This window comes from Anser brachyrhynchus (genome assembly GCF_964034855.1).
Source record: "Anser brachyrhynchus genome assembly, chromosome: 1".
Taxonomy (NCBI): Eukaryota; Metazoa; Chordata; class Aves; order Anseriformes; family Anatidae; genus Anser; species Anser brachyrhynchus.
Window position 1 is genome coordinate 124,280,990 of NC_137694.1, and position 27,277 is coordinate 124,308,266.

The 27,277-nt window shown below is 35.1% G+C and overlaps 1 protein-coding gene across 26 annotated transcripts in view; it reads left to right on the forward strand.

Annotated features, from left to right (window-relative positions):
• The window catches only part of DMD (dystrophin), a 1,241,121-nt gene that overhangs the window by 993,839 nt on the left and 220,005 nt on the right, over nucleotides 1-27,277 (forward strand). For all 26 annotated transcript variants that reach the window (XM_080576230.1, XM_080576221.1, XM_080576232.1 and 23 more), the window contains one exon: nucleotides 519-708. In XM_080576230.1, coding sequence (XP_080432356.1) covers nucleotides 519-708 — 190 coding nt within the window. The remainder of the gene's footprint in view (nucleotides 1-518; nucleotides 709-27,277) is intronic.

Consider the following 27,277-nt stretch of genomic DNA (forward strand, 5'->3'; position numbering starts at 1 on the left):
CTATGATTCATTTTTTTAAATGAAAAAACAGTAGTCATTTTCAGTGCAATTTCAACAGTCTTCAAGTCATCAAAACTAACAATTAAATTTATAATGCTAATTAGGGTCCAGGACCTATTTTGTGCTTTCTAAAAATAAACAGATTTTCCCACAGTACTCTTCATGACAAATAAGTAAACAATCTTTGATAAAAACAGTAGGGAATTATTTCTGATTTTTTTTTTTTATTGTGTATTTTTCAGGTATAGTTCTTTCAAACAATTAAGCAGCTATTGATTTGTTTCCTTGATTTTTAGTTTATCTTCTCAGGAGAAAAGACTTTTTTTTTTAATTTAAAAAAGAACCCCACCTGCCAAACATACAATGCAAGTTGTATCATTGTAGCTAACCTATCTGCAAATTCTTACCTTGATTGGTATGTGAAAAATACATGGAGTGTCTTTGTTATATTGTGATTTAACAATTGAGATTTGTTTTATTCCTGTGAGTGCTGCATTTGACTCTTTGTACTTGCACAGGGTTAGTGAGCGTGAAGCTGCGTTGGAATCAGCCCTACTGATGTTGCAGGTATTCTACCTGGATCTCGAAAAGTTCCTTGCATGGCTTACAGAAGCTGAAACAACTGCTAATGTCCTGCAGGATGCAACACACAAAGAAAAGATACTAGAGGATGCCAAAACAGTTCGGGAGCTCATGAAACAGTGGCAGGTAAGTCAAGTGGTTCTGTTCAGAGGCATGTCAGTTATCCAAAGTGGTATTTTCCCCCCCCCAGTATGTATCTATTCAACAAAACTGAAATTGTTTTGGAAAAGAACTGATTCTACTACTAACCCTTAAGTGTTTTTGTGGCAATTGTTGTAGATATCTAAGGTGAGTTACACTGTGATTCCATCTGACATTTTTCAGCATATATTACACTTGAAATGGGGTCTTGCTTCAAAAATGAACAGAAAGGAAACTGCTGAAATGGGCTTTTAGTTTTTGTTGTTGTTTTTATCACATAAAAGTGAATTACTCTGCCATGTTACAATCTAGAATTGAGCACTTGACAGGGATGAGTGTTTATTATTCAGTTCTGATATTTAGAGAGGTTATATAAATTGTGTCTGGTTTACTCTCTGTAGCTTAACTGAATTAGTTTTCCTTCATTACTTTCAAATATGTGAAAAATGTTAATCTGGTATTTGGCTGATTATTGCAATAGAGCTTGTTGACAATAATAAAAAGAAATAATGATTAAAAAAATCATAGCAAATGGCTGGACAGTTTTCAGACAGTTGGTTCCTCTGAAAACCAAAAATCTTTAAAAAGAAAGAGAGAGAGAGAATGTTGTTTGCATTTGGTGTTCTGGAGAATCCGGAGAAGAAAGAATAACCAGTTAAGATGGTGCTATTAAAATATGTTGTTATACTTTCTTTGTGCCATCCTCATTGCTATTGAGAGGAATGTGTGTATGTCTGCGTGAGTTCTTAGATGCCTTAAATATAAGGTTGGCTGGCTAGTTGGAAGGCAGGACCCTTTCATACAGAACTCCTTGACAGTAGATGATTTTTATGTTGACATTGAATTCAAAACTGGAAATTCCTGTCGCTGAAGGCTCTATTCTTTATTTATGAAAAACATCATTTGAAAAATCGTACTTGTAAGTGATTATGTAGAGTATGTAATATATATATGTAATACTACTATTTTTTTTGGCACTACTGTATTAATCCATAGTTCTGATTATATTACTGAACTGCTGCTAAATTCCATTATGGTGGAGTCTAAAATCTATAGTTGTGGCATTGAATAGAAGCAAAATCTGAACCACATTTTTAATAGTGAGATTTCTTTATACTAATTGCATTTTACGCTAATACACCTTAAGTCTCCGTGTATTTCTGACTTCTGGTAGGTGTGAACCTGGAGAGCAGATTTGTGCAGAAGATAGTTCTCTGCTGAACAGTTAATCTTCAATACTGGCCATTTTTTTTTAATATTCTGTAGATTAGGTTGTTTGTTGGTACTAGCATTTAAACAATTGAATTACCAGGTATTTGCAGAAGGTTTGTCTGTGATTTTTTTTTTTACGTGATCATTGAAAAATGGGTTATCTGTCAAAATAGAGATTCTTAAAAAAAAATTAGGTCAAAAGCATCTTTCTTAAATTTAATGGAGCTTTGCAGACCTACTTATCTTTCCAACTAGTATCTTTGTTTTGTTTTGTTTTCAATTTCCACATAAGAATCACTCACAACTGTAGACAAACAGAAAAATAAATGGGGACAAGTCCTTTTCCCCATGAATAAATAACAAAGTACTTAAAAATCCACCATGTAAACAATTGCTTTGAACTGTAAACCTTTTTTTTTTTTCTAAAGATTTTTTTATGCACTTAAATTGAGATGTGAGATTAAATTTTAAATTCTTCTTTCCAGGTTTTTGGTACCTAAATATCATTTTAGGTAGGAAGGGTAGAAACTAACCCATACTTGCAATTTAATTTCCAAAGAGCAAACCTCATTCTATTCACTAATCTTAGCTGTACAAGAAAAAATGTTGTTATATTTTAAAAGAAACATTGGTATGCTGAGGCAAAAAAGCAGCAGTTCTGCTGTCTTTTGCTTCCAAAAGATTTACACATACCTGTCCAGCAGTAGCACAAAAATTATGGACTTTTGGTGATTATAGAACCAAATATTTTGACAGTGGATTTTTTTTTTTAATTTTTGTTTCTTATGTGCATCTGCATGATGATACGCCTCTGTGTGAACAGACTTGCTTGTCTTCATGGGCTATCTGCCTATCACTGTTTCTGTCAGCCTCTTTATGCCATTTTTAAGCCTCCAGAAGAAATCTTATAATTCACAAGCAGAAGTGGATTTTCAGTGCCCTTCTCCTGAATGGAGTCTGATTGCTATCTTTCTAAAAGCTGGAAGAGGTGTCCTCTCCCCCCCCCGCCCCCCCCCCCCCCCCCCCCCCCCCCCCCCCGTAGCAGGAAAGCTTCTTTTTTTTTTTCCTACTGGAATAAGGAGAGTTCTGTTTAAGTAAACAGAATACTGCTGAATACTGCTTTGTTTAGAAATCATTATTGGGAAAGACAATTTTTTCTTGTAATTTTTCAAGAGCTACAGTAAAGTGGCCATTGAAGGTCTGCATCTTCTTCCCTTTCATTAAATTATCACTTATTTGAAACATAGTGATTAACTACAGCTAATTTAAAAGGATGCATCTTTTCACTAGTGTGTGTTCTTAGTGATCAGAGCATCATATTTTATTTTTTTATTTTTTTTACTAGAATAGGGACTTCAATAACAGCAAATGCTTTAAGTGCCAGAAAGCGTAAGTTATGTGAAATGTGTAGTTTTTTTGGTTACCCAGTAATACAATGTATGAACATTATATGGTGACTGCAGCTTTTTCTGGAGACTTGGCATTGTTCTCAAATGATAAATGATGCTTTTGTAGAAACTCAACATTAGTGGAGGGGGACATATGTGCAGAAGAAAACACGAACTTCCATAAACTTTAGCTTCTTCATTAGCAACTGATTTATATTTTTTTTTCTGATGATGAGTGTCATACAAAATGAATGGACAATAGCAATAAAAGTTGTAAACAAAGTATGGGAGAATAAATTAGTAGGTACTATGGCTACAAATATGCTAGCAAGTTAAATGTGTCCCTGATCTGTCTCTGGCACTAAGGCTGACTGTCACTAAAAAGCTACATCCATGTTCATGAACTGTTCTACAGTTGCCAAGTCAAATATGCTTTGTTTCTTATGTAAAACTTTTAATTAAAAAAATAAAAATAAAAAATTGAATGACATAAAAAAAAATCTGAGAATAATCTGAGAATGCTCAGCTGTGATAATGAGTAAATTAATTTGATTCGTTAGGAAGGACAATATTGGCAATAATCATAACACAGTGGTCCATATCATTAGTTGCATTGTAAAGACTTGGTAACTTGTTCAGTCAAAAGGAGAACCAGGAAACCTGAAACATCATTTATATTAGAGAAGAAATAAGTAATTAGAGAAAAAAGAACTTTGCCCAAAGTAGCAGAGATAATAGCATGATGACCATTGCAGAAGAATTATGTAAGGAAGAATTTTTTGCATCCTAACTAATGGCTTTGGAAGTATGTCTATAAAGAGATACCTATATCTGTATCTAAACAGCTTCCCAGCAGGTGTCTTCCTCAAGCCCTGCCCCAGCACAGGAAAGACTTTAACTGCTTTCAGCTACAGTTACATTTTTCCAATTAACAGTTTGTTTTCCACATGAAGTCAGATTTTTTTTTCTCATGTAAGGCTGGATCTAGATCCTAGGAAGTAAAACAGAAAGGTAATTTCTGATTAAAGATCACTGTCTCCCAGGTTTTTTGGAATAAAGTTTGAATACTTAGGTTTATGGAGTTCACAGAAGTTACGCATAAATATGATATATGGAGTTACATCTGCAGTTTCTTTCTTGTTCTTTATGAAGTTGCATGGACTCGTATAATGTGAAAAAAAGCCGTTATGAGTGCTGAAATGTTACTACTCCGTTTTAACCTACTATTTCTAGGCAATAGTTATAAAGCAATGTTTTGATGAAGAATTCTGTCACCAGACAATGAAAAAAATAAACTCCTCAGTTCAGTTCTCACATTTTTAGGTGTTTCTTTTTCTTTGCATGTTCAGAAACAATTGGATCAAATGTCACTAATAAAGATAAATCTTTCCCTGATACTTAGAAATTCATTCATTAGCAGAGGGAGAAGGTGAGACTTACATAATTGCACGTTCTAATTACCTGATGATGTAATTATATTAAATGGTTGCACTATAAATACGGAGCTTGTTTATATAAGCATGTATTTGTATACATCATTTGTCTGAACTGACAACAATGTAATATTTGAGGTGATTCACACTTTTAGAACACTTTCTGGAGAATTTGCAAGGGTCCAAGCCAGTTACTTCTAAGACTTGCATAATTATGTGCTGATTTTTATTGTCTAATTTAAATACATCATGTGTCCCCGTGAGGCCTGATTTGATGCAGAAGCATATGGGAAATGAATTTTACTTTCTGTTTTCTTACTTCTAGGGATATGAACTCTCAACTGTGTTAATTACTCCTCTGGTTTGCCTTTCCAGCAATAATCATATGTGACATTTTATACAGCTTATATAATATTGGGTATAAATTTGAAATTAGTGTGGATTTATCCCATTATTTTAAGAATGCAGTGATTTTATATTAAGTCTGTAGATGTATTTACTCAATTATTTTATCACTGAAGTTTGACAAAGAATACTGCATATGACACCTATTCAAACAGTAGCTAAAGAGTGCTTCTGTTCTGTTTTCACAGATTTCCAAATGTATCTGAAATAATCTACAGTGTTGACTGATAAAGACTAAAAGTATGACAGCATAATATAAATGAAGCTACATTAATAACTTGGGCTTGGAATGTGTAGCATTTCTTTTACTAACTTCATGCACGCTTAACATATGATCTAGGTAGTTTTCATTTAGATTCAGGAGTTCTGGTGTTAATAATAAGAAAAATATGCAGTACCTTAAGTTATGTCTAGGAATGTTTAATATGGGCAGTACCCATATCTTCTCACACTACCTAAACCAAGGTACATGAATGGCACTCAAGGTGTTCTTGTTTCTTCTATTCCTATCAATACTTTAAAATTGTTCAGCTATTTTTAAGGTTTCCAGACAGCTGTTTTCTCAACAGTAGGAAGCTGAGATAGATACATGTTCCTGACTCTTCTCATTTACTGAGCAGCACAGGTTCTTTGAGAGAATAAAATTTTCTAACTTGATCTCAAACATAATTTACATATAATTGCCCAGCACACTTAATTTTATGAGGTGGTGTGTGGATTAGATGATGAATCTGAAAATAGAGAAGAGTATCTGTAATATTCTTGCTCAGTTCAATGGACGTCACTAATAATTATTCAATAATAATTAATTATCTAGTACTTACCTCATGGTCAGTTAATGCTTAGTGGGTATGGCACTTATGGTGGGGGGAGGAAGAAAGAGCTAGGCTCTTCTCAGGGGTTTCCGGAGACAGGACAAAGGGTAATGGGTGCAAACTGAAACATGGGAGATTCCATAAAGAAAAACAAAACATGCTGAGTGTAGTCATATAGTGAAACATGATATCCAAAGGGATTGTGGAATCTCCATTCTTGGAGGTCTACAAAACCCAGCTGGACATGCTTGGAGCAACCTGCTCCAGTGGGATTGGGTCAGATGATCCCTAGAGATCCCTTCCTGTCTTGACCATTTTTGTGATTTGTAATCTGATCATATAGTCTCCGGACATACAGTCAATCGTTCTGTAGACTAATTTTTAATTATTATTATTTAAATATACAAATGGTAAAACATTAATATGCTTTAATAGTAAGAAACTGAAATCCCTGCTATTTCTTGAGAAAACTTCATTAAGATCCTTCCAGGAGCTCCTGAGTCACGTGTCTAAGTGAGGAAAACCAGACAGCAAAAAGAAAAAGATGAAGTGACGGAGAAGGGACCACAGAGAATAAAAATAATTACACGTTTTTAAGTGACTGATTGCTAGAAACTGATGGGGAGATTGAAAGGTGAAAGTTAGGCATAAATGTTGACAGTAGTACAAGTATTTTTCAGAGTAGCATAAATTAAAATTCAGTATTTTTTCCTTATACACAGAATCTAACCTCACAGCCTTTGGCCTTCAAGGCTTTTTCTCTTAATCCATTACTCTTACACCTAAAATAATGATTTCCTCAGGAGTCATCACTGAGATATGAAAGATGATTTTTTGCTTGAACTAATACTTTTTTGAATTGAATTTACCTTTGTGTAGTGTGTTATCTGATTGATGCTTTCAGGAAAGCAGAGTAGGAAATGCTAGCATAGTTCTGCGTTGAGACTGCCTGCAGTCTACAATACTTCTAATTAGGTCCATTCACATTAAGCTCCTAGTTTGCTAGTAAGACCATATATTCACATATTTTGGTTTAAAAAAAAAAAAAAAGGTTTTGTGTTGATACCTCTATTTCTAGTTGAATTAATTGGATGGATGGGAAAGGAGCAGTTCACAATATGATAAGGGAGCTTCTGGTAAATCTGACAATGTATCAATGTGTAGTGTGTACAAATGTGCCTCTGAAGAACAAGACAAAGATTGTATCTATGTTCAGTCAGGTTTTCTGGTGTGTTTTCTATTTTTATTTTATGAACCATAGATAGATATGATAGATGCAATACTCCAGTGACATAAATAGCCAGTATAGCTTAATGCCTTACCTCTCAACTACGTTATGATTAATGTGCTGCTGTAGAAGGCCTTGTAGATAAGGACGTTGTTGGTTCAAAGAATATGTAATATATAATCACATAAAAATAGATAAAATTGGTGAAATCAGTGAGATCCCTTGTGCACAGATATAAATGTGTATTTGTTTGAAGCTTTAAGTCCTGAAAGATGCACAAATAGGTAACCCTTTCAAATGCTTTCTGAAAATAATTCTTCATATCAGTTCTGAAAATGTTTAGTTATATTAGTTTTATATTGCTACAGTTTATCATCTGAATTGGGTTTGCTGCTTTATGATTTCTTTCTCCTTCTCTGAGAAGTAAGTTTTATTAAAAAGACTGCTTAACACCACAGCATGTGGTCAAGCAGTATCTTATAATTTTGATATAGTGGTATTCTTGCTATCTTTTGAGACTGATTTTGCTTGATTCAAACAGCAATGGCAATTTCAGTGTTGTTTCTATATCATGATGTGCTTTGATATAGAAAAGGATGTGAGGAAGGGGAACAGGCGGTTTCAGTGTGGGGGAAGGGGGGCATTACACAGAAAGAGAAAAGCTATAAAATGGAGCAGCTGTGTAGAGTAAAGTTACTTCATGGTGCTGAATATATTCACAGAGAGTTTTAGCTGATGATTCTCAATGGGGAAGGCAGTGTCCCAGCTGTTCATCTGAACTGGATATCAAAGCGGTCAGGAAATCAGCAAGAAAGCAATGTCAATGTTGCTACTTTTTTCAGACGTTTTATCTGTTTTAGTTTGGATAATCTTAATTATAAAACCAGTAAATGGATTGATGCTGAATCTATCTAGGAGTGGATATAGCAATGTATGTATTCTGTTTCTGGCACTCTTCAGTTCTTCTCCGAACTTCCCTAAAATTAGAACAAAATCATAATCAATGTTATTTTTCTTTTAGAACATAAGATGATGCTTCCTTTGTTAAGTGATTTAGTACTTAGTTACTAGAGTGAGATGTAAATATTCTTAAAACTTATTGCCAGGGAAAATAATTAACTCTCAATTGTCAGAAATCTTACATATAAAGTGGGTGTTTATAAAAAAGAATAAAGAATTTTTGTCCTTTAATTTCTCATTTACATGTATTGTCATTGTCAAGTTAGAAGAAAAATCACATTTGTCAAATATGTTAAAAAGCATAATATATGCTCACTCAGTTGACTTATGTTTTTCTCTTTAAAAGTTTGAGTGCACCAGAAGGATGGCCCTAAGAAATTTATTTGCATAATGTGATGTGGTGAAGTAACAAAAGGAGAAAAATGAGACCTATTCTTAATTCTCCTCATATGTTACTTTTCCTTAAAAAATTTCCTTGAAACTGAGTATTTCTTCACTTCGGGAAAGTGTTTCAGCTCCTTTATGGAAGAAATTTCCTTCATGAAATACACTGCTCCAAGCATTGGGTTTCTTACTGTTCCAGGAAGAGGTTTTCACTGCTTCAGCTGGTGTAGCTGTCAGGACAGGTGAATGGGCACAGCTATAAAACTACTCTGTGGCTCCAATAATCAGTCAGATTTCTGTGTGTCAGTCTTTTGAGAGACTCTGCTGTATTGTTGACTGCTGCTGCTTCTGAGGACAGGTGAGGGAGCAGGGTAAGAAGGAGACAAGAACCTCAACCTGAGTGCTGAAATCTATTTGCTGTTGCTACAGCATTTTAGCCAAGTGGTTTTGATAACAGCAAGTAACTAAGCCCAGGGAAATAATTTTTCTGGTGAGGCTAGATAGACCTCAGGAAATGGTAAAGAAGGGAAACATAGTGGGCAGTAAGTTTACCTGTTATCCCATACATGCAAAGGGCAGATCTCCTTGATTTGGGGTGTGCAAAAAGGACATGATACTCACTTTTAGACTTGTCTAAATCTTCTTTTCTCTCTCCATGCATTTACTGTCTCTTGGCACTTTTTTGATTAGATATTTTTGTCATTGAGGCAGGGAGGATTCTTTTTAGGGTTATGATATGTTATGGAGGTTATTTACACCAAACTATTCTCAGAGTCTGATTTAATAGGTTACCTACCCTTCTGGATGATCTGTGGTTTACATACCCTAGCTCAGGGCCCTTTGCAATTTGCAGTTGAATTGAAGTGGCTGCAATAATACAGTAAGGTTTTTGCACGAGTTCTTTTGTGTGGAATAACTCTGCTGAATCAGAATAGTGATGGGAGAGGCCATAAGCAGGAGAGGTCTGAATGTTGATACTCCATTCTTACCTCAGAAAATTTGCAGATGTGTTCAGTTGACTAGATTAGGACATCTAAAACAGAACGGCAGTCTGTATGAACTGCTCTAGCAGAGAAAGGCACATATTTCTTACCAGCTGGTTATTTCAGTTGTTTTTAGTATGATATACTAACAGTCACCGGAGGTGTTGGTATGTGAGTGAAAGCATATGGACTCTTGATTTAAAATAAATGACTTTTCTACTGCCTATATGGTTGAAAAGATAATGCAATAAATAAATAAATAAATAAATAGGCCATGACCACCAAAAAACTAGTGTTATAATAAGTTCAGAAGATGATCATTTTTTATTTTCTGGTACCTTTCTTGATTTGCATATTTTTTGCAGGTTAGAAATCCATATAGCTTACAGAAGCCTGATTGACAAATTTGTATCAGTCAAAAAGATGTTCTGCCAGGTTACACTGATAATGTGTTGTGAAATAATTGATTGAACCCTCAGTAGACTATTTTCTTTTTAATGTCAGAAATTTAATATCTTGTATCTGAATCAGATATTACTTTCAGGTGAGCATTGCCAAGGGAGCAAATATATGAGCTAACCAGTAACTAAGCAGAATAAAGGTGTAAATTATCTCCTGTCCAGAAATATCATACATAGTCTACAATATTAAACACACTTAATTTTAATTTGTACCTCTTGCTGCTGGGCTAGACAAAATTTTAAATTTTAATGACTGTTTATCTGGTATACTGAAACCACTTCACTGTGCAGAAAAAAAATAGAATAGCAAGGCACACTTCTTAGAGGACTAAATGCTGAAAGCAAAAGATTGAGTCACTAAATTTCATTGTTGAATTTCAAAGGTCTTTCTCTTGGGAAAGCTTACAGTTGTCCTCCTATTTATGGTCCTGTTTATATTAAAGTGTGTTTCAATTAAGTGGCAAATCTTTTCTTCCCATAAACTGAAAACCCGTTGGAAGCTGCTAGATCAAAGCTACAAAATAAACCTGTTCCAACTTACATTACCACAGTTACGGACACAACAGTATATTAACCTCAACAGATCATCTTTCTTTTTAACTGCAATAGTATTGTAATTCCATATCTCAAGAGTAAGATATGCAATGATGTTTAAATTCCAGCTAATTGATTGGCTTTAAAAAACAATATTAGCTAATTTGTCCTCTAATTGTGTTATATGGAAAAATATGGAAGGTTAGCACTGCCTGAAAATTATTGCAAAAAATGTTATTTCTGCAATGTGAGCATGACAGCCTGTTATTTCATTATTTTGTGTTTCGTGTTAGGCATCTAAGCTATAAGTTTTACACTCAGGTGGTGAAGTGCTGTGTGCCACCTCTGGTAAAAACAGGACCATTACCCATTTTAATGCAGCTCTGTGGTTAAGGCATGAAAGAAGAAAGGCCACATGTTGCTCTTAGAAATTAGAGCAAACTTTCAGCTGTACTTACACTTCCACAACTGTGAATTCCTCACACTAAGCCTAATCTCGAGAGACAAGTCCTGTTGATCTCAAAAGGAATTTTGCAGATCATCAACAGCTGTTGTATATGGCTCACTACAGAGACTCTGAACCAGGTGTGGGGGTGAGATGGAGTAAAGGGAGAGGAAGCAATGTATTTTGTTTGTTTTAATTCTTTCTTTTTTTTTTGGGGGGGGGGGAGGGTGTTAATTAATTTTTTATTTTGTTACTATTTTAATATTTCTCTAAGATCTTTACAACTTCTGGAGGTTGGCATTTTCCATACCAAAGAGATACTGATATTTAGAATAAAATATACTCATCAGATTTGCTGGAGTTTAAAAAGATGTTATATTCTGTAACGGGCAAGAAGGAGGATCCAAGGAATTACAGGTCTGTCAGTCTGACCTCAGTCCCAGGGAAGGTTATGGAGCAGAACATCTGGGGTGCCATCACAAAATTGAGTGATCAGAAGCAGCCAGAATGGGTTTATAAATGGCAGGTCCTGCCTGACTAACCTGAGCTCCTTCTATGACAAGATGACCAGTTTAGTAGATGAACAAAAGACTGTGGATGTTTACCTGGATTTTAGTAAAGCATTTGACACCATCTCCCACAGTATTTCCTATTGTGGAGAAACTGGCTGCTCATCACTCGGACAGGTGCACAGCTCACCGTGTGAAGAACTGGCGGAATGGCTGGGCTCAAAGAGATGCAGTGAATAGGCTTCAGTCCAGTCCAGAGTAGAGCAACAAAGCTAGTGAACAGACTGGAAAATAAGTTTTTTGAGCAGTGATTCATAACTTTTTCACTTTGTCTAAGCTATGGGAAACAAATAGAGACAACCTAGACCTGACAGAACTAGAAAAAATTCTTGTATGAATTAAGTTTAAGTAAAACAAAAATAATAATAATAACAATAATAAAAAAAACTTTGAGGAAATCTGTCTTTATTAACGTGCTGTTTCTGCTGGTGTTTTTTCTGTTTTCATTCTCGCTTCTAGCATTGTAAATTAATTTAATATAAAAGGATAAAAATGTTGGTTTTGGATTGTTTCTCACTAAATTATGAAAAAATTACAATAAATAATAGAAAAGAATGCCTCTGGTAGAACTTTCTGTTTGCTCAATTATTACTGTACGAAAAGTGAATTATTGCAGAGCTGACTCGGAGGCAATATTATTGCAGTTACGTTACATAAAACAGATGAGCTCAAAACTTCAAAAAAGAGGACAAAAAAAAAAAAGCTGGACCCTTTGAAAGTTAAATCTGTTTATTTCTGAGAGGACTGTGCAAGACAGGTGGCTAGAATTAAAGTCACTCACATGTCTATCTTTATGGTAATTAAATAAATTTTATTTGACAGAGTATGCATCAGCTGGAGGTGCTGGTAATTTGAAGTCAGGATATTCTACACGTATTAAGTCAGATGAATTTAAGCATGGTGAAGTATTTATACCTTGAATGTATAAATTGCACAGGAAGGTATAAAAAATTCTCCAAGTTATCAGAGGGATGTTGGTATTATTGTCAGTCTTGATAAATATCTGTCATTTTGCATTACTTGACAACTTTTTGTTGTATTTTAGCCTTGGCTTTGTATTTTGTTCTTCATATAGAATGTATGGGTTATTTTCTATATGCTTCTTCATTGCTTGGGATTCTAACAAGAGTCCTTCAGCTTCAGGTGATATCTTGGTTCTATCCCTTTGCAGTCATCTGATTTAGGTTTAAGCCTGGATTGTTCCAACCTTATTCTCTCTGATTAGACCTTAATTTAATTTAAAGAGATGTTATACCATACACAGTGGGTATTACAGGCAGGATTTGGTCCTGAAATTACTGATGTGTTGTATTTTTTACCCAACACAGATAAAATGGTAGAACAGAAAATATTTAAAACCAACATTTATTATATTGGAAATAAGAAAAATACCTTATGCTTAACAACTGTAATTCCAATGACTCCTTGGATAGTTAATTTTATGTAAGAGATCATCAAAATAATAAAAAAAAAAAGTACTAATAAAATACACAAGCAATTGAAATGTGATAAAATACAATACAAAATGGTTTTTGTGATACTGTTATGCTTTTTTTCCTTTTTGTTCTTGGAGTTGCTCTCAGAGTTTCCTGATCGTTATTTTGAAATAGGTATTGTGTCTTGGGAACAGCCATTTGCAAGTTAGAAGTATGAGCCAAGAAATTGTTATTTTCCTGGTAATTTCAGGGCATTTCTGGATGATTCAGTTGTCTTCTGGTTTCTTAATTGTTTCCAGCAAGACAGGTAGAAGTGTTATTTTTTTTCTGTTGTTAGATATATTAGACAGGTACCACATACTAAGTGTTTATGACCATCATCTAGAAAATGGACATATACAAGATTCTCTGTCACGTGAACCAAAGAAGTCAAACTCTTTTCAGGTTCTTTATTCATTTGGTGTGTCCAAAGATACACAAACACACAGGAATTTTATTATACATATTATTGTTAAGTATACATAAGCTAATTGTATATTTGCATGTCTGTGATTTCTTGTACATTTAATTTTAGAACAAAATATCTATATGGCTCTCCATCTCCAGAAGGCATTCTGGGATACAATTCTAGGATAGTATTTAGAGAACCATGGAATGCTTTGAGTTGGAAAGGAGCTTTAAAGATCCAGCCCCTCTGCTGTCATGAGCAGGGACACCTCCCACTAGACCAGGTTGCTCAAAGTCCTGTTCAACCTGGCCTTGTTAAAGGGAGAGGGCATCCACAGGGAGCGGGCATCCACAGCTTCTCTGGGCAACCTGTTGTCTCACCACCCTCGTAGTGAAGAATTTTTCCTTACAACTAGTCTACGCTCTTTCAGTTTAAAACTATTACCTCTTTTCCTGTCACTACACTCCCTGATAAAGAGTCGCTCTTTAAAGAGTCCCTGTTTTCTTACAAGCCCCTTTTATGCGCTGAAAGACTGCAACAAGGTCTCCCTCTAGCCTTCTCTTCTCCAGGCTGAACAGCCACAGCTCTCCCAGCCTGTCCTTCTAGGAGAGGTGCTCCAGCCCTTTGACCATCCTTATGGTCCTCCTCTGGACCCTCTCTAACAGATCCTTCTTGTGTTGGGGGCCCCAGAGCTGAATGCAATACTATGTGTGGGGTCTCACAAAAGCAGAGTAGAGAGGGAGGACCACCTCCCTCAACTTGCAGGCCATGCCTTTTTTGATGTAGCCCAGGATATGGTTGGCTTTCTGGGCTGCAAGTTACCAGCTCATGTTGAATCCACTAGTACCAGTAAGTCCTTCTCTGTAAGACTACTCTCAGTCCATTCATTCCCAAGTCCATACGGATGTTTGGGATTGCCCTATCCCAGGTGCAGCAACCTTTCCCTTGGCCTTGCTGAACTTTATGAGGTTCAAGGGGACTCACTTCTCAAGCCTATCCTGGTCTGTCTGGATGACATCCCCTCCTTCTTTCCTATCAACTACTACACAGCTTGGTGTCATCTGCAAACCTGTTGAGGGTGCTCTTGATCCCAGTATCTATGTAGTTAATAAAGGTATTAAGTAGTACTGGTCCCAGTACAGATCTCTGAAGGACACCACTCGTCAATAATCTCCACCCCACATTGAGCCATTGACTGCAACTCTCTGGATGTAGCCATCCTGTCAATTCCTTATCCACCAATAGTCCACTCTTCAAATCCAGGTCTCTCCAATTTAGAGACAAGGGTGTTGTGTGGGATGGTGTTAAAGGTTTTACAGAAGTCCAGTAGATGACATTAATTGCTTTTCCCTTATCCACTGATGTAGTCGCTCTGTCATAGAAACCCACCAGATGGGTCAGGCTCTATTCGGCCTTGGTGAAGCCGTGTTGGCTGTCTCCAGTCACCTCCCTGTCTTCCATATGTCTTAACATGGCCTTAAGGAGGATCTGTTCCATGATCTTCACGGGCACCATTTATAATGCAGTGCTGCCACCGTAAGTAGACTTCAAGAATAGAGCACAGAAGATAAAAACATCATTTCTTCTAGAATGTTGTTGATGATATTTACAGTCTTGAAGATAGTGTTTACAAGTTTTTCAAAAAGTTGGGTTCAGCTCTGCCTTCCCACAGGACTGTAGCAATTACCAGTCTACAGAGGAAAATTGTAAGAAAACACGCTGTGCCACAGGTGCTGTTGGGAGACTTCGAACACTTTCCAGAATTTGCAAACATAGTGCTCCCTTGCCACTTATTCCTGCTGTCTTATAAAAGGGGTCAGTGTAGCAGTTTATGGTTTAGATTATTCCCAGTCTTTTTAGGTTCGGGTGTTTTGGCAAATGAGGGAAGAAGAAAAGGGAAATAGGTGTTTTCCCAAAGAATTGCTATTCAATCTGACTTACACCTGGACAACCAAACAAATAATGTGTTTATGCCTGGCTGTTTTCAATGTCATATTTTCTGAAAATAAATGGTTGAAAGTGTGTAACACTTAGGAAATCTTGTTTTAAAAGCTGTTTGAGTCAGGGAGGGCAAGAGTTGGGAGGGGAGAAGAGAAAGAAATCAATGATACATGGCCTCTGTATTAAACAGAAGTAGTAATGCTGCTTATGTTATGGATAATAAATACTGTTAATAAATTGCTTGAGCACATTCTACAGAGAAAAATTATTTGCTAAAATTATTGTGAGACTACTTGTCACATGGAATATTAATGAAAAGAGGCTAAATTTAAGCAACTACTTTTTTATCACCCTTTTTAGGTACAGAGGAAAACTGTCCTATATTATCTTCCTCTATATTAATGACACCAATTTTGAATTAAAACAGTAAATGCAATATTTTTCTTCTGAATCTGTTTCTTAAGTTTTACCCTAGCAGTTGCACTACGCAAAATTTCAAGAAAAAGATTTCCAAATCTTGTTTAGTACTTTTTGAATGTGTAGATATTATTGTTTCTTAGTCTTGTAAAAAGCAAACCAATGCATACATAGGGATATGTATGCTTGTTACATATTTGTGATATGAGTAGCAGATGTTACTTTTTATTTCCTATATAGTTGCTTTGCTGTTCGTATTGTATTGTATTAGCATCTGAGGCGAGGAAGGAGAATGTCTGTGGTATTCTTGTATTAGCATAGGTAATAGAAACAACAGTTTTCCATAAAGAAATTAAAATGTCTAGGTATGTGGGAGGCTCCAAGGTCATAAAAATAAAAAATGTCCTTTTCAATGGAAAAAATATTATATTTTTGAAGGTTAGACTACTTCAAGCTCTAGCTTTTGAGTCCAGAATGCATCTGGACCAGATTCTCTTTAGCTGCTGTGTGTACAGTCACAGATATGATTGTTAGCTAGTGAGGTTGGTTTGCAAAAGGAGTGTTCTGACACCACTAACGTTCTGCCCTACACTACCTTCTGTTCTGTCCTACACTAACCTGTACATTTGAATATTGCCTTGTTTCAAAATGCTGATATGTTCATGTTCTGCAAAGAAACAATATTTTGTTTCCCTCTATATGTGCTTTAGGGGGTTTTGAGAAACACCCTTTGGGGACTAGGGTTCTCTGGGCTTAAGCTCAGCTGTTGCTCGTGCTAAATGAATTTGGCAGTTCTGAAATTGGATTTTTTAAATTCATTTTACATTAAATTCCCAAGCTCTTGTACTGATTAATTGTATTACCATTTTAAAGAATAGACTTGGGCTGCCAGGTGAGGAGGGGAAACAGAACAAATTGATGTTCTGTAACCTCTAACCAGACTTCCAACATTACCGAGGTGATGTAGAGCTTTTCACAGAACTGGTGTCTGGGTTGTACCAGATGTCAGTAGTTATTTTAATGGTAATGGACGGGCATAATCGACAGAGTCAAGGAAATCAGAAGATACAAACTCTTCTTGCTGTCCAGAAGATGTTTTAGTATTTCATAACACATTGATGTTACAGTCCTGCATGTGTGAAGTACAGAGGTAGCAATACCCTTAAGTGTTTGAATCATTACTGGTTTTGCAGTAAAACAAGTCTTTATCATGATTGAATGTTTTCCTATGAATTTAGAAATGCAATTAGACTAAGGGCTGTTCTGTGCTGCTCCAGCTGAAGGTGAAAAGAGATAATTATAATATATTTGCCATTAATATGGCAGGAAAATTGTTATGATGAGAGGATGAAGAGCCAGCATAGTAGCAATATCATAACTTCTTTTCCAGCAGTAAGGAAATATTTTCTAATGAAGATCACATTTGCATGAGATGGCTGCATATAGTCTATGTGAGCTATTCAGCATGATTCTGAAGTTTTTTTTAGATGGTTTCTCATGGCTAACAAAGGATTATTTTTTTTTTTTTAGAAAAATACCATGAACATGCTAGTGCTTTGTGGTTTAAGCTAATAAGATAAAATGTCAGAAGATTAACTGCTACAACATATGTCAAAATCCAACAATGGAGAATTGCCATTACCTTAAAAGATTGATTCTGAAAGCATGTAAAGCTCATTGACTTTAATATTACAGCTAGATATATAAAGATTTTGGTTTTTACAGCTCCTCACTGTTAAGAAAGTTACATGCTATCTCAAAATGTATGAGTTTGGGCAAGTTTTAGAGCTAGTTAACTTTGATAGGAATAAATCTTGTCAAAATTAAAATTTTCAGAGCAATGAATGAATTTTAATGTAATTTTAATAGGAACATGCTGAATCATTTTGTCTTTCATGTTTCATTGCAGCTATTTGTTTTTAGGAAATAAAATAATTACTTTTTGATCTGCATGTTATAGTAAAATACGATTTTATTATGACGTATATGGTATATTAATATTCTGTTTTATGATTTTGTGATGTTATCAAAATAAAAGATGGCATAGTTCTGAGTCATAACTGTCTCCCTCAATCAGTATGATACTGTACTTCCAAGGTTTCAGTAATTTAGTATTCAGACACTCTGAAATCTTATTCAGAGAGTAGGAGATTTCTTTCAAGTCCCAGAGTGTGCTTTAAATTAAAGGAAGAAGTTGCTGCGGAGCAAGAGTAGTTCTTAATACCTTATTATTTATGTGCTCTTCCAAAAGCTATAGAAAACTAAGGAGGAGTGAAAAAGGTGAATGAAAATGGAAAAAATAAAAGTTAACTCTCAGGCCAGATAAAAGAAGGAAAAGGAAGGGAATGGTTAGAGATGCAAAATTAAATAAGTAAATAAATAATTTCCCCATCTGTCTGTAGCATTTAATCTTTGCTTAGTAACAGGAAAGGCAATGTTTTTATGCAGAATATTCAGAAGTATCTGTTTGACAGAAATTGACTTGAAAAAACCTCAGCTATGCTTTTCTAAACTTAGAATAGATTTGTAAGAAGAAATATGCATGAGTTTTTGTATAAAGTTATAAACCTGTCTTTAACATAGCAATAATGTTACAACAGCTGCCGTTTTTAGTCACATTTCAATTAAAATCACTTTGACATACCAAAATACTGCATATAGGTAGAACTAACTTGAACACCTATGTTTGGTTGTATCAGTAAGCTCTATCTAGGATTGCCAATGTGAGTTGTGTTTAATAGAAACACGACTAATTAAGCATCACAAAAGCATTACCAAAACTAATCCTCCATCCAAATCCTCCAACTAGCAAAAATGCTAGTTTTTAATTGCACTGTAGTGTATAGGAAATAGATGATTCAAAACAGTACATTTGAAAGTATAAATAAACCCTGCCTCCTTTTGTTCTGTCTTATTTTTCTTGATTTCCAGTATATTCCTTCAAGTTGATAGCTGTGAGCAATTTCCCTGTATGCTCATTTCTGAATTTAAAACTGGAGATAATGAAAAGCAGAACTCTTACAAGTTTATTTTAGTAGTCCTTGGTGTGCGTACTAGTCATGTGTATGCTATACATTTCTGACATTTCTGCTTTACAAACCCTTGGGAAGTGTGGCCGTTAAGAGTAACTCTGTCAGACCTAATAGAAAAAAAAAATGTAATTTGGCTGTGAGAAGTAGTATTTTTCTTCTTGAACTTAATGTAAAGGAATTACCTAAAGAACTTGATCCTGCTGAGTTATTCTAACGTGGATTTTTATCACTCAGTTTCATAATTGCAGTCAGACTCTTCATGACTGCCATTGTTTACACTACCAGATTTGATATTGGTGCTTCTGATGTTTGATGAACTCTTCTTTGAATTATGTGGTAGCTTGCTACACTTTTGAAGGAAGGAAAAGATGGAGGCAATTGAATTTCTGTTCCCAAAGGGACAACACACGTCTTCACTTTGTATCATTTTGTCAAGTGCTGTTTTTTGTATGATGTTCACCAAAGCCATTCTGAATCTCCACACTTCAGGACTAACATTTTTTGGTACAATTAATCAATGCTGGTTTGCATTGGAATTACAGAGTATATCCACAATAAAAGAAAAAGTTATTTTGTATCGTTATTGTAAGGAATGCTATTGAAATTAATACAGATTTGGCACTTCCTCTGAAGTATAACTATTGCACAGGCTATTGGAAACCTAGTAACTCTTTACAATAAGTAGATGTTAATTATTTCTGTACCACAGTGGAATTTCTATTGAATTATTTATCATTCACATTAGAGTGAAGTGAAGCTTTTGGAAGTGATATTTTTGGATATTTTGGAATGGTATTGCAGTGAATTATCAACAAAATAATGATTAGCCACCTTTAAGAATATCTTTATGAGGAGATGCTTGCTTTGGTCTATTAAGCTGCAATAACATCACAACAGGAGAGTTTTAATGTATACGTTATTTGCAGTTGTGAGTTAACATACGTGACAGCTGTATTCTGACAAAATAATTTCAACGTGTTAATGATTCCATCTTGTTGTTTTTTTTCATTTGATAATGCACATCTATTTGCTTCATTTATATTTATTTCCATGTAGAAGAGTTAATAGAAACTTCTAAAGTTTTTAAGACAATATCAACTGATTTCTACGAGAAGAAAAAAAAATGGAACTTGATTTGATACTAACACGCTGAGAATATGCAACTAAATACTAAGAAACATCTACTTAGAGAGGGGAGTAAAAGTTACAGAAGCAGAGCTAAACCTTTCATACACTGTTTCTGAAATACAATTGAGCATACAAATACGAAGGTGGATAAAAATTGAGGCTCTTTATTGAAAGAGAGCTTTCTCATGAAAATACTAGATTTGAAAATTGCCATAGCAACAGTACTGTTTCAGAAAGGAAGTAACACTGTATATTTTCACTATTATATTTCCATTTCAATACATTTTTTTTTAAATCTTCAATACATTTTTCTTAAAATCGTGCATTTTCTGGGTGTTGTAATGTTGAGGGTGTGTCATATGTATGTGATGGCTGTAGGGTCTCAGAAGAAAAACATTTAGGTAAAAGGAATTGATGTGCAAGCCATAAAATAGCAACTCTAAGCTTTTCATCACAGACAGCATGTGTCTGAACAAAAACACTGTTAATGTTAATGCGGCAGTGAAGGAACACAGTAAGATTTTAGTTTAAGTACTCTAATTGTTTGATCTTCAATTATTTATTATAGTTAACCAGCAAGGGTGTACCTTTTGTGATTTGTTGGAGACAAAAGACAAAGAAATCACTTTTGGCAATTAGTGATCATTTTGAGTTTAAACAGAGAGGAGAAAAAAAAGAGAGAGAGAGAAGGGCTTCTCATTGAAAATTCTAATTTATTTAGCACTTAAAACAAAGAATCACTGACTATGGGCATATTTTGAAGATATTCTTTACCTAGAGACATGCTGTTTGGTTTGTGTGTCCTATATAGCCTGTATAAATGAGTTTACTTTCAGCATTAGGAAGATGGGCATTTTACCTTTGTTCTCAAGAAATATTTTCCAAATACATTCTCTCCAATTTTGCCCTCAGTTATATGTTTCTTTTCTTTCCCTTTGAGCTGTCAATGCTGCTGTCCATGCTGTCAGGAAGCTAATTTAGCTGGAAACATAGGAAAGAATGCATAAAGTTTAACTAGGGCAGCTGATTTGCTAATACTGGCAACCTGGCGTGGAGAGGCAGCCAGTGTAAAAGGGCAGGCAAAAACCATCTCTTTTGATGGCACATAGGCTGGTTCAAGTGGCTTACAAAATGACACTTATAAAACAGAAAGATATGTCTTATCACCTTCTATTTACAGTTTTTCATCTCATTTTAACATAACTTCTATTAAGAAAATATTTGTTTGTCTTGGTTGGTCTTCCAGGAAGTTGGTTCCAGGTTGGTGGTTCTGCTCCACCTCCGCTGTGGCCCTCATTATGGAAAAAGCATATTATAGTCTTGTCTGTTTCCCACTCCTATGAATCTGCTCAGCTGGGAGTTTATTTGGTTTTACAGTAAAGCAACAGACCTAAATACCGTCTGATCGATGGAGAGGACGTTTAATTGAAGTCAAAAGAATTACGGAGTTGCAGAACTACAACATAACTTCAATGTTCCTTTGGTGACTATACTAATATTAAAGTAGCAAAGATAGAATAACTTGAAAAGTTAGCACTGACATTTTCTTTAGCTGACTTTTTTTCATTTTTTGCTAAGTACCTGCAAAGGGAAATTCCACAGTGGAAAACAATTTTATATTTATCCTAAACAGCAACCAGAATCTGCTCTTTTGTCCACTGAGAATATATTCCACAGAGACATGTCATTTACTGAAATTTACTGCTTTACTGAAAATAGGGATTCACTTGGTCATGCTAAACAAGAGTTAGCTTGAGTTAGTTTTGAGATCAAAAGCCAAGTCTCTGGTTTTGGGATTCAAATAAGACATTTCTAGCCTACATGAACTGCCCGTTTCCCACAACTCACAGAATTATTTCAGGTAAACTTAGGAGCATGGAAGGTTAGCATTTGTTTACTTGATAGTGCAGTTATATTTCTAAAGCATGGAGTTCTGAGTAAAAGGGGAACAGATGAAGGACAACTGCTTTCTCAAACCAGAAACTGCTTGAGTATTACGGCAGAATAGAATTGAATCAAATCAAATCCTGAATATGGCAATTAATCCTTTTTTCTTGTAAAAGAAAATTGCCTGGTTGTTTTGAAAACATTTTTCCAAACTTACATATACATGCATGAATGCACATACTTATGCATGTGCTCACACTAGGAATATAATAAAAGCATATGAAAAAAAAAAAAAAGATGAAGAACTGAAATAATCAATGTGCTTTTTGATGGTTTATTTTTACATTTTTTCCATTTCTGCTGTGTCACGAGACAGTATAGGCAAGACTTTCGTTAATTAATTGCTGTACTCTTGGTTTCAGTATCCTCCTCTCACTCTGTGTCACACTGTTCACCACTGCAGCTGGTGTGGAGTTGCAGATATTTCTAATTAATAATAAAATGTAATGCCAGCCTAATAGGAGTCTTTTACTGTGCAGTCGTTTATGGGATTCCACCACTGTTTGTGCTCTGTCCAATTTTTATAGCTGGCACCAAGTGTCAGGGCATTGACATGCTTCTGTGACTCTGATGGTATTTGGAAAGGACCAGCCAGTTTCAATTTTTGGATGTGAACCAATTCGCCTTATATGTCTTGCCAGTTGCTTCTCTTCCGTGTCATGCAAGACTGCTGCTGATTTGTACATTTATTCAATTACTTAAATCTATTTGAGTCACTCCTACTTTTTGAGGGGCTTTAACAGTTTTGTTTGTAACTTGTAGTTTTTTGTTTAGTTTTGTTTTGTTTTTGTAAGTGATAAACCATATTGCTTTCCTATCTGTTGCTTCTGTGCCGGGTATTTATTTTACAGAAATTTATAGAGTGTAAAATAAAGACACTTCTAAAACTCCTGTTTTTCAAGCCTACATGCATAGGTGGAGCTAAGCTAAGCTTTTGAGTTCTCTAAATATCATTTGAAATTTTTGTAATTGCACCAGTCTTGGTGCTCAGAAGAGAAGCAAACAGTAACAGGTAGACTACCAATCAGCCTTTAGTTTCAATGAGTATCTTTTCTAGAGCCAAAGTAGGTATTAGAAAGAACTCTGAACATGGCTTCAAAACATCTAAAATCCTTTCTGTTAAGGTATCTTTTTCACTTTTAATCAAGAAAGAAATCTAAGGAGCCAACAGAAGGTGTTGTCTTGGCATTGGTTGATTGGTTGGAAGCAGAATTTTATTAAGGATAACAATATTAATTTTGGTAGAGCCTTACAGATATATGACTCCAGCATAAATGTCATTTTCTGAGTTTCTGAAGAATGAACAGACAGTATAGAATCTTAGCCTATGAAGAAAATTGTTGGCTATGTTTCTTATATCTCAGAATACTCTAGCAAGAGGGTTGGAGGGTGGGGACACAGAATAAAACCCAGCCAACTCCCCTCAACCCCAAGCCCTGAAAGGATATTTATTGGAACGTGTTGCCCAGGGAAATGGTGGTGTCACCGTCCCTGGGGGTGTTCAAGGAAAGGTTGGACATGGTGCGTAGGGACATGGTTTAGGGGCTGACATTGGTGGTAGGGGGATGGTTGGACCTGATGATCTTGAAGGTCTTTTCCAACCTTAATGATTCTATGACTCTGTGATATGCATTTCATATGGTTTAGCCTCAATATTTGACCAAAAAGCAGAATTTCTGCTTCACAAAGAAAAGTTTCATAAATACTCAATTTGGTATTAGTCCCCATCAGACCAGAATGAAAAATACTCTAAATTTCCTTGAAATTAGGCATTCTCTAGAGCTTCTTACCACTTTGAAAAGCCTTTACTACTGGGAATATCCCCACTGCTACCAACCAGAATATCTAGAACTTTGGCCTCTAGAAGAAACCCACTGACCTTCAGTTCTGCTGTTGTGTTGTTTGTCCCCCTTCCGTTATGGTGACCTGAAAACTGAAGGTGTTGGAGGGGGGATGTCTGAGCAAAGCTGCAGTTCCTAGAAGGATGCAGATTGTCTATGTGCAGTTTGCTGGCAATCTAGGCAGGGCTTCCTTGAAACCTTATCTTGAAATTGGCAGAAGTTCATTGAGCCTGAAACATGTCTAGAAAGGTATTTCTGGCAACAGGAGCTGGTGAATGCCAATGAGAAAGTCAGACTATAGAAGAGTTTGTGATCTGAAAGCATACACTTTGCTTTGCCAAGCAGGCTATTTTTCTTCTCTTTCATTTGAATGTGACAAGTGAAACAGACTCCATTAATCAAGTAGCATTTCTTAATCAGATAAGTATATATATTGGCATCTTGATTCAGTTAAAATGATGGAATAGTTGAAGACTGGTGCCAAGTAAAATAGATTTGAGTGTTACATTAGTGCCACCGTCATGAATTCAAAGTTATATGGGCTGCACGCCCAAATCTTTGGGATTTCAAAGAAATTCTAGCAACATTTAAAGTAATATCCCTACCACCATTCATTCACAACTGATGGATGCTCAGGACTGAAGTGCTAATACCATTACTAATGTTCACTTTAAGAAGCTGTAGTTACATGGCACTTTTTATCCTGTTTAGAGATTTCATAATGTAAAACCATTGAATCAGTACAGTGTTCCTGTTGATGGTGCTGTTTTTTTTTTCCCCTCAGTCTTCATTAAGAGTGGTATATAAGCTGAGTTTCTGCTCTTTGTTGCCCCTGTGCTTTCTGTTATTTCTTATGCATCATCTGCAATACCATATGCTTTTACACAGATTAAGGCAATAGGTGTTAATTATTCATAAGTTTGTTATTCACATCTTTCAATTTTATTTTAGTAGCAAAAACTTCATTTTAAAGTAGGATAGAAATGTTGGTGTTTTTTTGTTTGTTTTGTTTTGTTTTTGTTTTACTATTTCCCTATTTTCATTTGTGGAAAAAAGCTTAACAAATTTACTCTTATTTTGTAGACATGAAATAATGAAATAAAGGAAAGGAAAAAAATGCAGATTTGCATAGCTGATGATTTAATACTTTTTACCTATTCGTTCATTAGTTAAACTTGTAACAAACACTTTCAAATGCAGCCAGTTGAAATGTGGCCTGAATACATGAAATATATTGGATTTAGATTTATTTTTAGTTGTACATTAAATATTTTTGTTAAGCTTGTTTCAAAGGTTTTTCATTACATGCTGTATCATCAGAAGAAAGCTGTTAAAACATACACTCTTGTCATCTGAAGTTACCTTGCTTCCCCTAAATATGCCAGCATGTGCAAGATATGCTTTAAAATTAATAACATTGAAAAACAACTCAGCAGTTGTATTTGCCTTATTTAATTCCTGCAAAGATTATTATGCTTCTGTTAACCATGCAATTATATTGCACAGCTTACTTGAAGTATCTCAAGCTGTAGCCTTTTTGATTCTGACTATTTTAGCACTTCACAGAAAACTTCAAAGGTTGAACAACTGTGAATAGATCTAACCAAACAGTTTATTTTTCTGACTTCAAATTACTTTGGCTAAGTTCCTTCTTATTTACTTATATGACAAGTGTCATGTTTAAATGTAGTATTTTTGCATGTAAAAAAAAAATAAAAATGCATGACTATAGGGTTTAAAGATGTGGTAATAGCCACGTGACAATTTACTCTTTGTATGTATATCTGAAGCACTAGTTTGAAAAACAGTCCAAGTCTGTATATGCTTAGGTTTTAGTGTATAAACAATTCTATGTGGAAGTGTGATAGTAAATAATAATAATAATTAATAATGTTTGAGAAACGTGCACAGAAGTGGGGGTTGGAAAACAGTCTCATTCAAAGAATGGATAATTTATAGAAATTCTGCTGTGAACTATTAGTGCATCTTGCTGTTGTAAAATAAGATTCCACTGGTTCATTTTCAAAGTAGTGAATTACTTGGACATTATTTTTGGATTTGTGCTACTTAATTTAGATGAATGCATCATAAGGAGGGAATATTGCTTTGTAGGATGACACCCACCTTGTATGATAGTATCATTATAAAGTATATTTGTTCCATAGAAATGCTATAGAATTTAGAATTTATAGAATTACACTCCCTCCCCATTGGCTTCTTTTTGTGTATCTGCATTTTATTCATGACCTAAAAGGTCAGTCTAAGGAAGAGGAAATAAATATTTTACATTAATGTTTTAGGATAGTTTTGAAAAACAGCATTAAACAGGATCTATAAAAAGTGTTTAGAATGGATTTTATAAAATCAGTGTAGGAAGATAATACCATACCATGACACAAGTGGATAAATTTCCAGTTTTTGAGTTCTTAATGGTGAGAAAATATGCTGATAAAGACATATATTTACTCTGTTACCTATTCATGTGATCTTAGATACAGTTACTACCCAAACAGAATCACTTTATTTATATATCTGATAGCGTATTTTTAACATGTGCTGTTAAAAATGGTCTGTTTCAATTGGATTTGACAATCCGAAGTATACATCTATCTTACTTTGTGACTTGCATGTGATTTTGCTAACACATTGTATTTAAACTCACATTTTGAACGAATCTTTAAGCCATGTGGGGTGAGCTATCAGGATTTCTCAGAACCAAGTAGCTTTAAGGAAATGGTGTTCTAGAAATAAGACCATTATATATAGCTGAGAATTTCTAGTTTGCAGATCACATGCATTTTCAGACATTCTTAGACCTTTCAGACAAGCAAAGTAAATTCAGTAGCTTATGTAGAATCCCATGTTTCCTAGCTGCATATGATTTGCACATACTTCATGTGAGCAGAGGTTATTCAGGTCTTCTGTCTTTGCAGCCCTTGGGGAAAGTACTTAGATGAGCATACGGCACTGCCAACCGTATATATGGTTACATCACACATTTAATCAAGACTAGGGTGATTTATTCCTGCAAAGCTGGACAAAAAGAAAGTAGCTTTTTCACATTTACAAGGACAAATTTCACAGTGGAAATTTTTCTTCACTTTGAAGAAAAATGAGTATGAGCTGGATTAAACCAACATAGCAGTTGTCTGTGAACAATGTTTACAAAGTTTCTGGAAGCTTGAGGCTTGAAATTTTCAATTGAATTTTGTAGGCACAGAAAAGATCATAGACCTATTTAGTGGAAGAATGCTTCACACGGAAAGGTGGCTATAGTACAAGCAAGAGCAAAGGCTTTTGAGGCTATTGCAAAAACACAAAAAGTCAAAGGTCTACAAAGAACTACTCCTGTCTATTAAGCAAGAATTTCTTCATATCCTTAATCATAAAAAGTTAAACTGGCCTTAAACAATGAAGTAAGCTAAGTGATTCATGCACTGACCTCCAGGTGTTAACTGCAACCTCTACTACTTCGTGATGATAATTTATTAGGATTGTATTGTATGTAATGATCTTTGAATTCACACATCTGTTACTGTTACTGTCC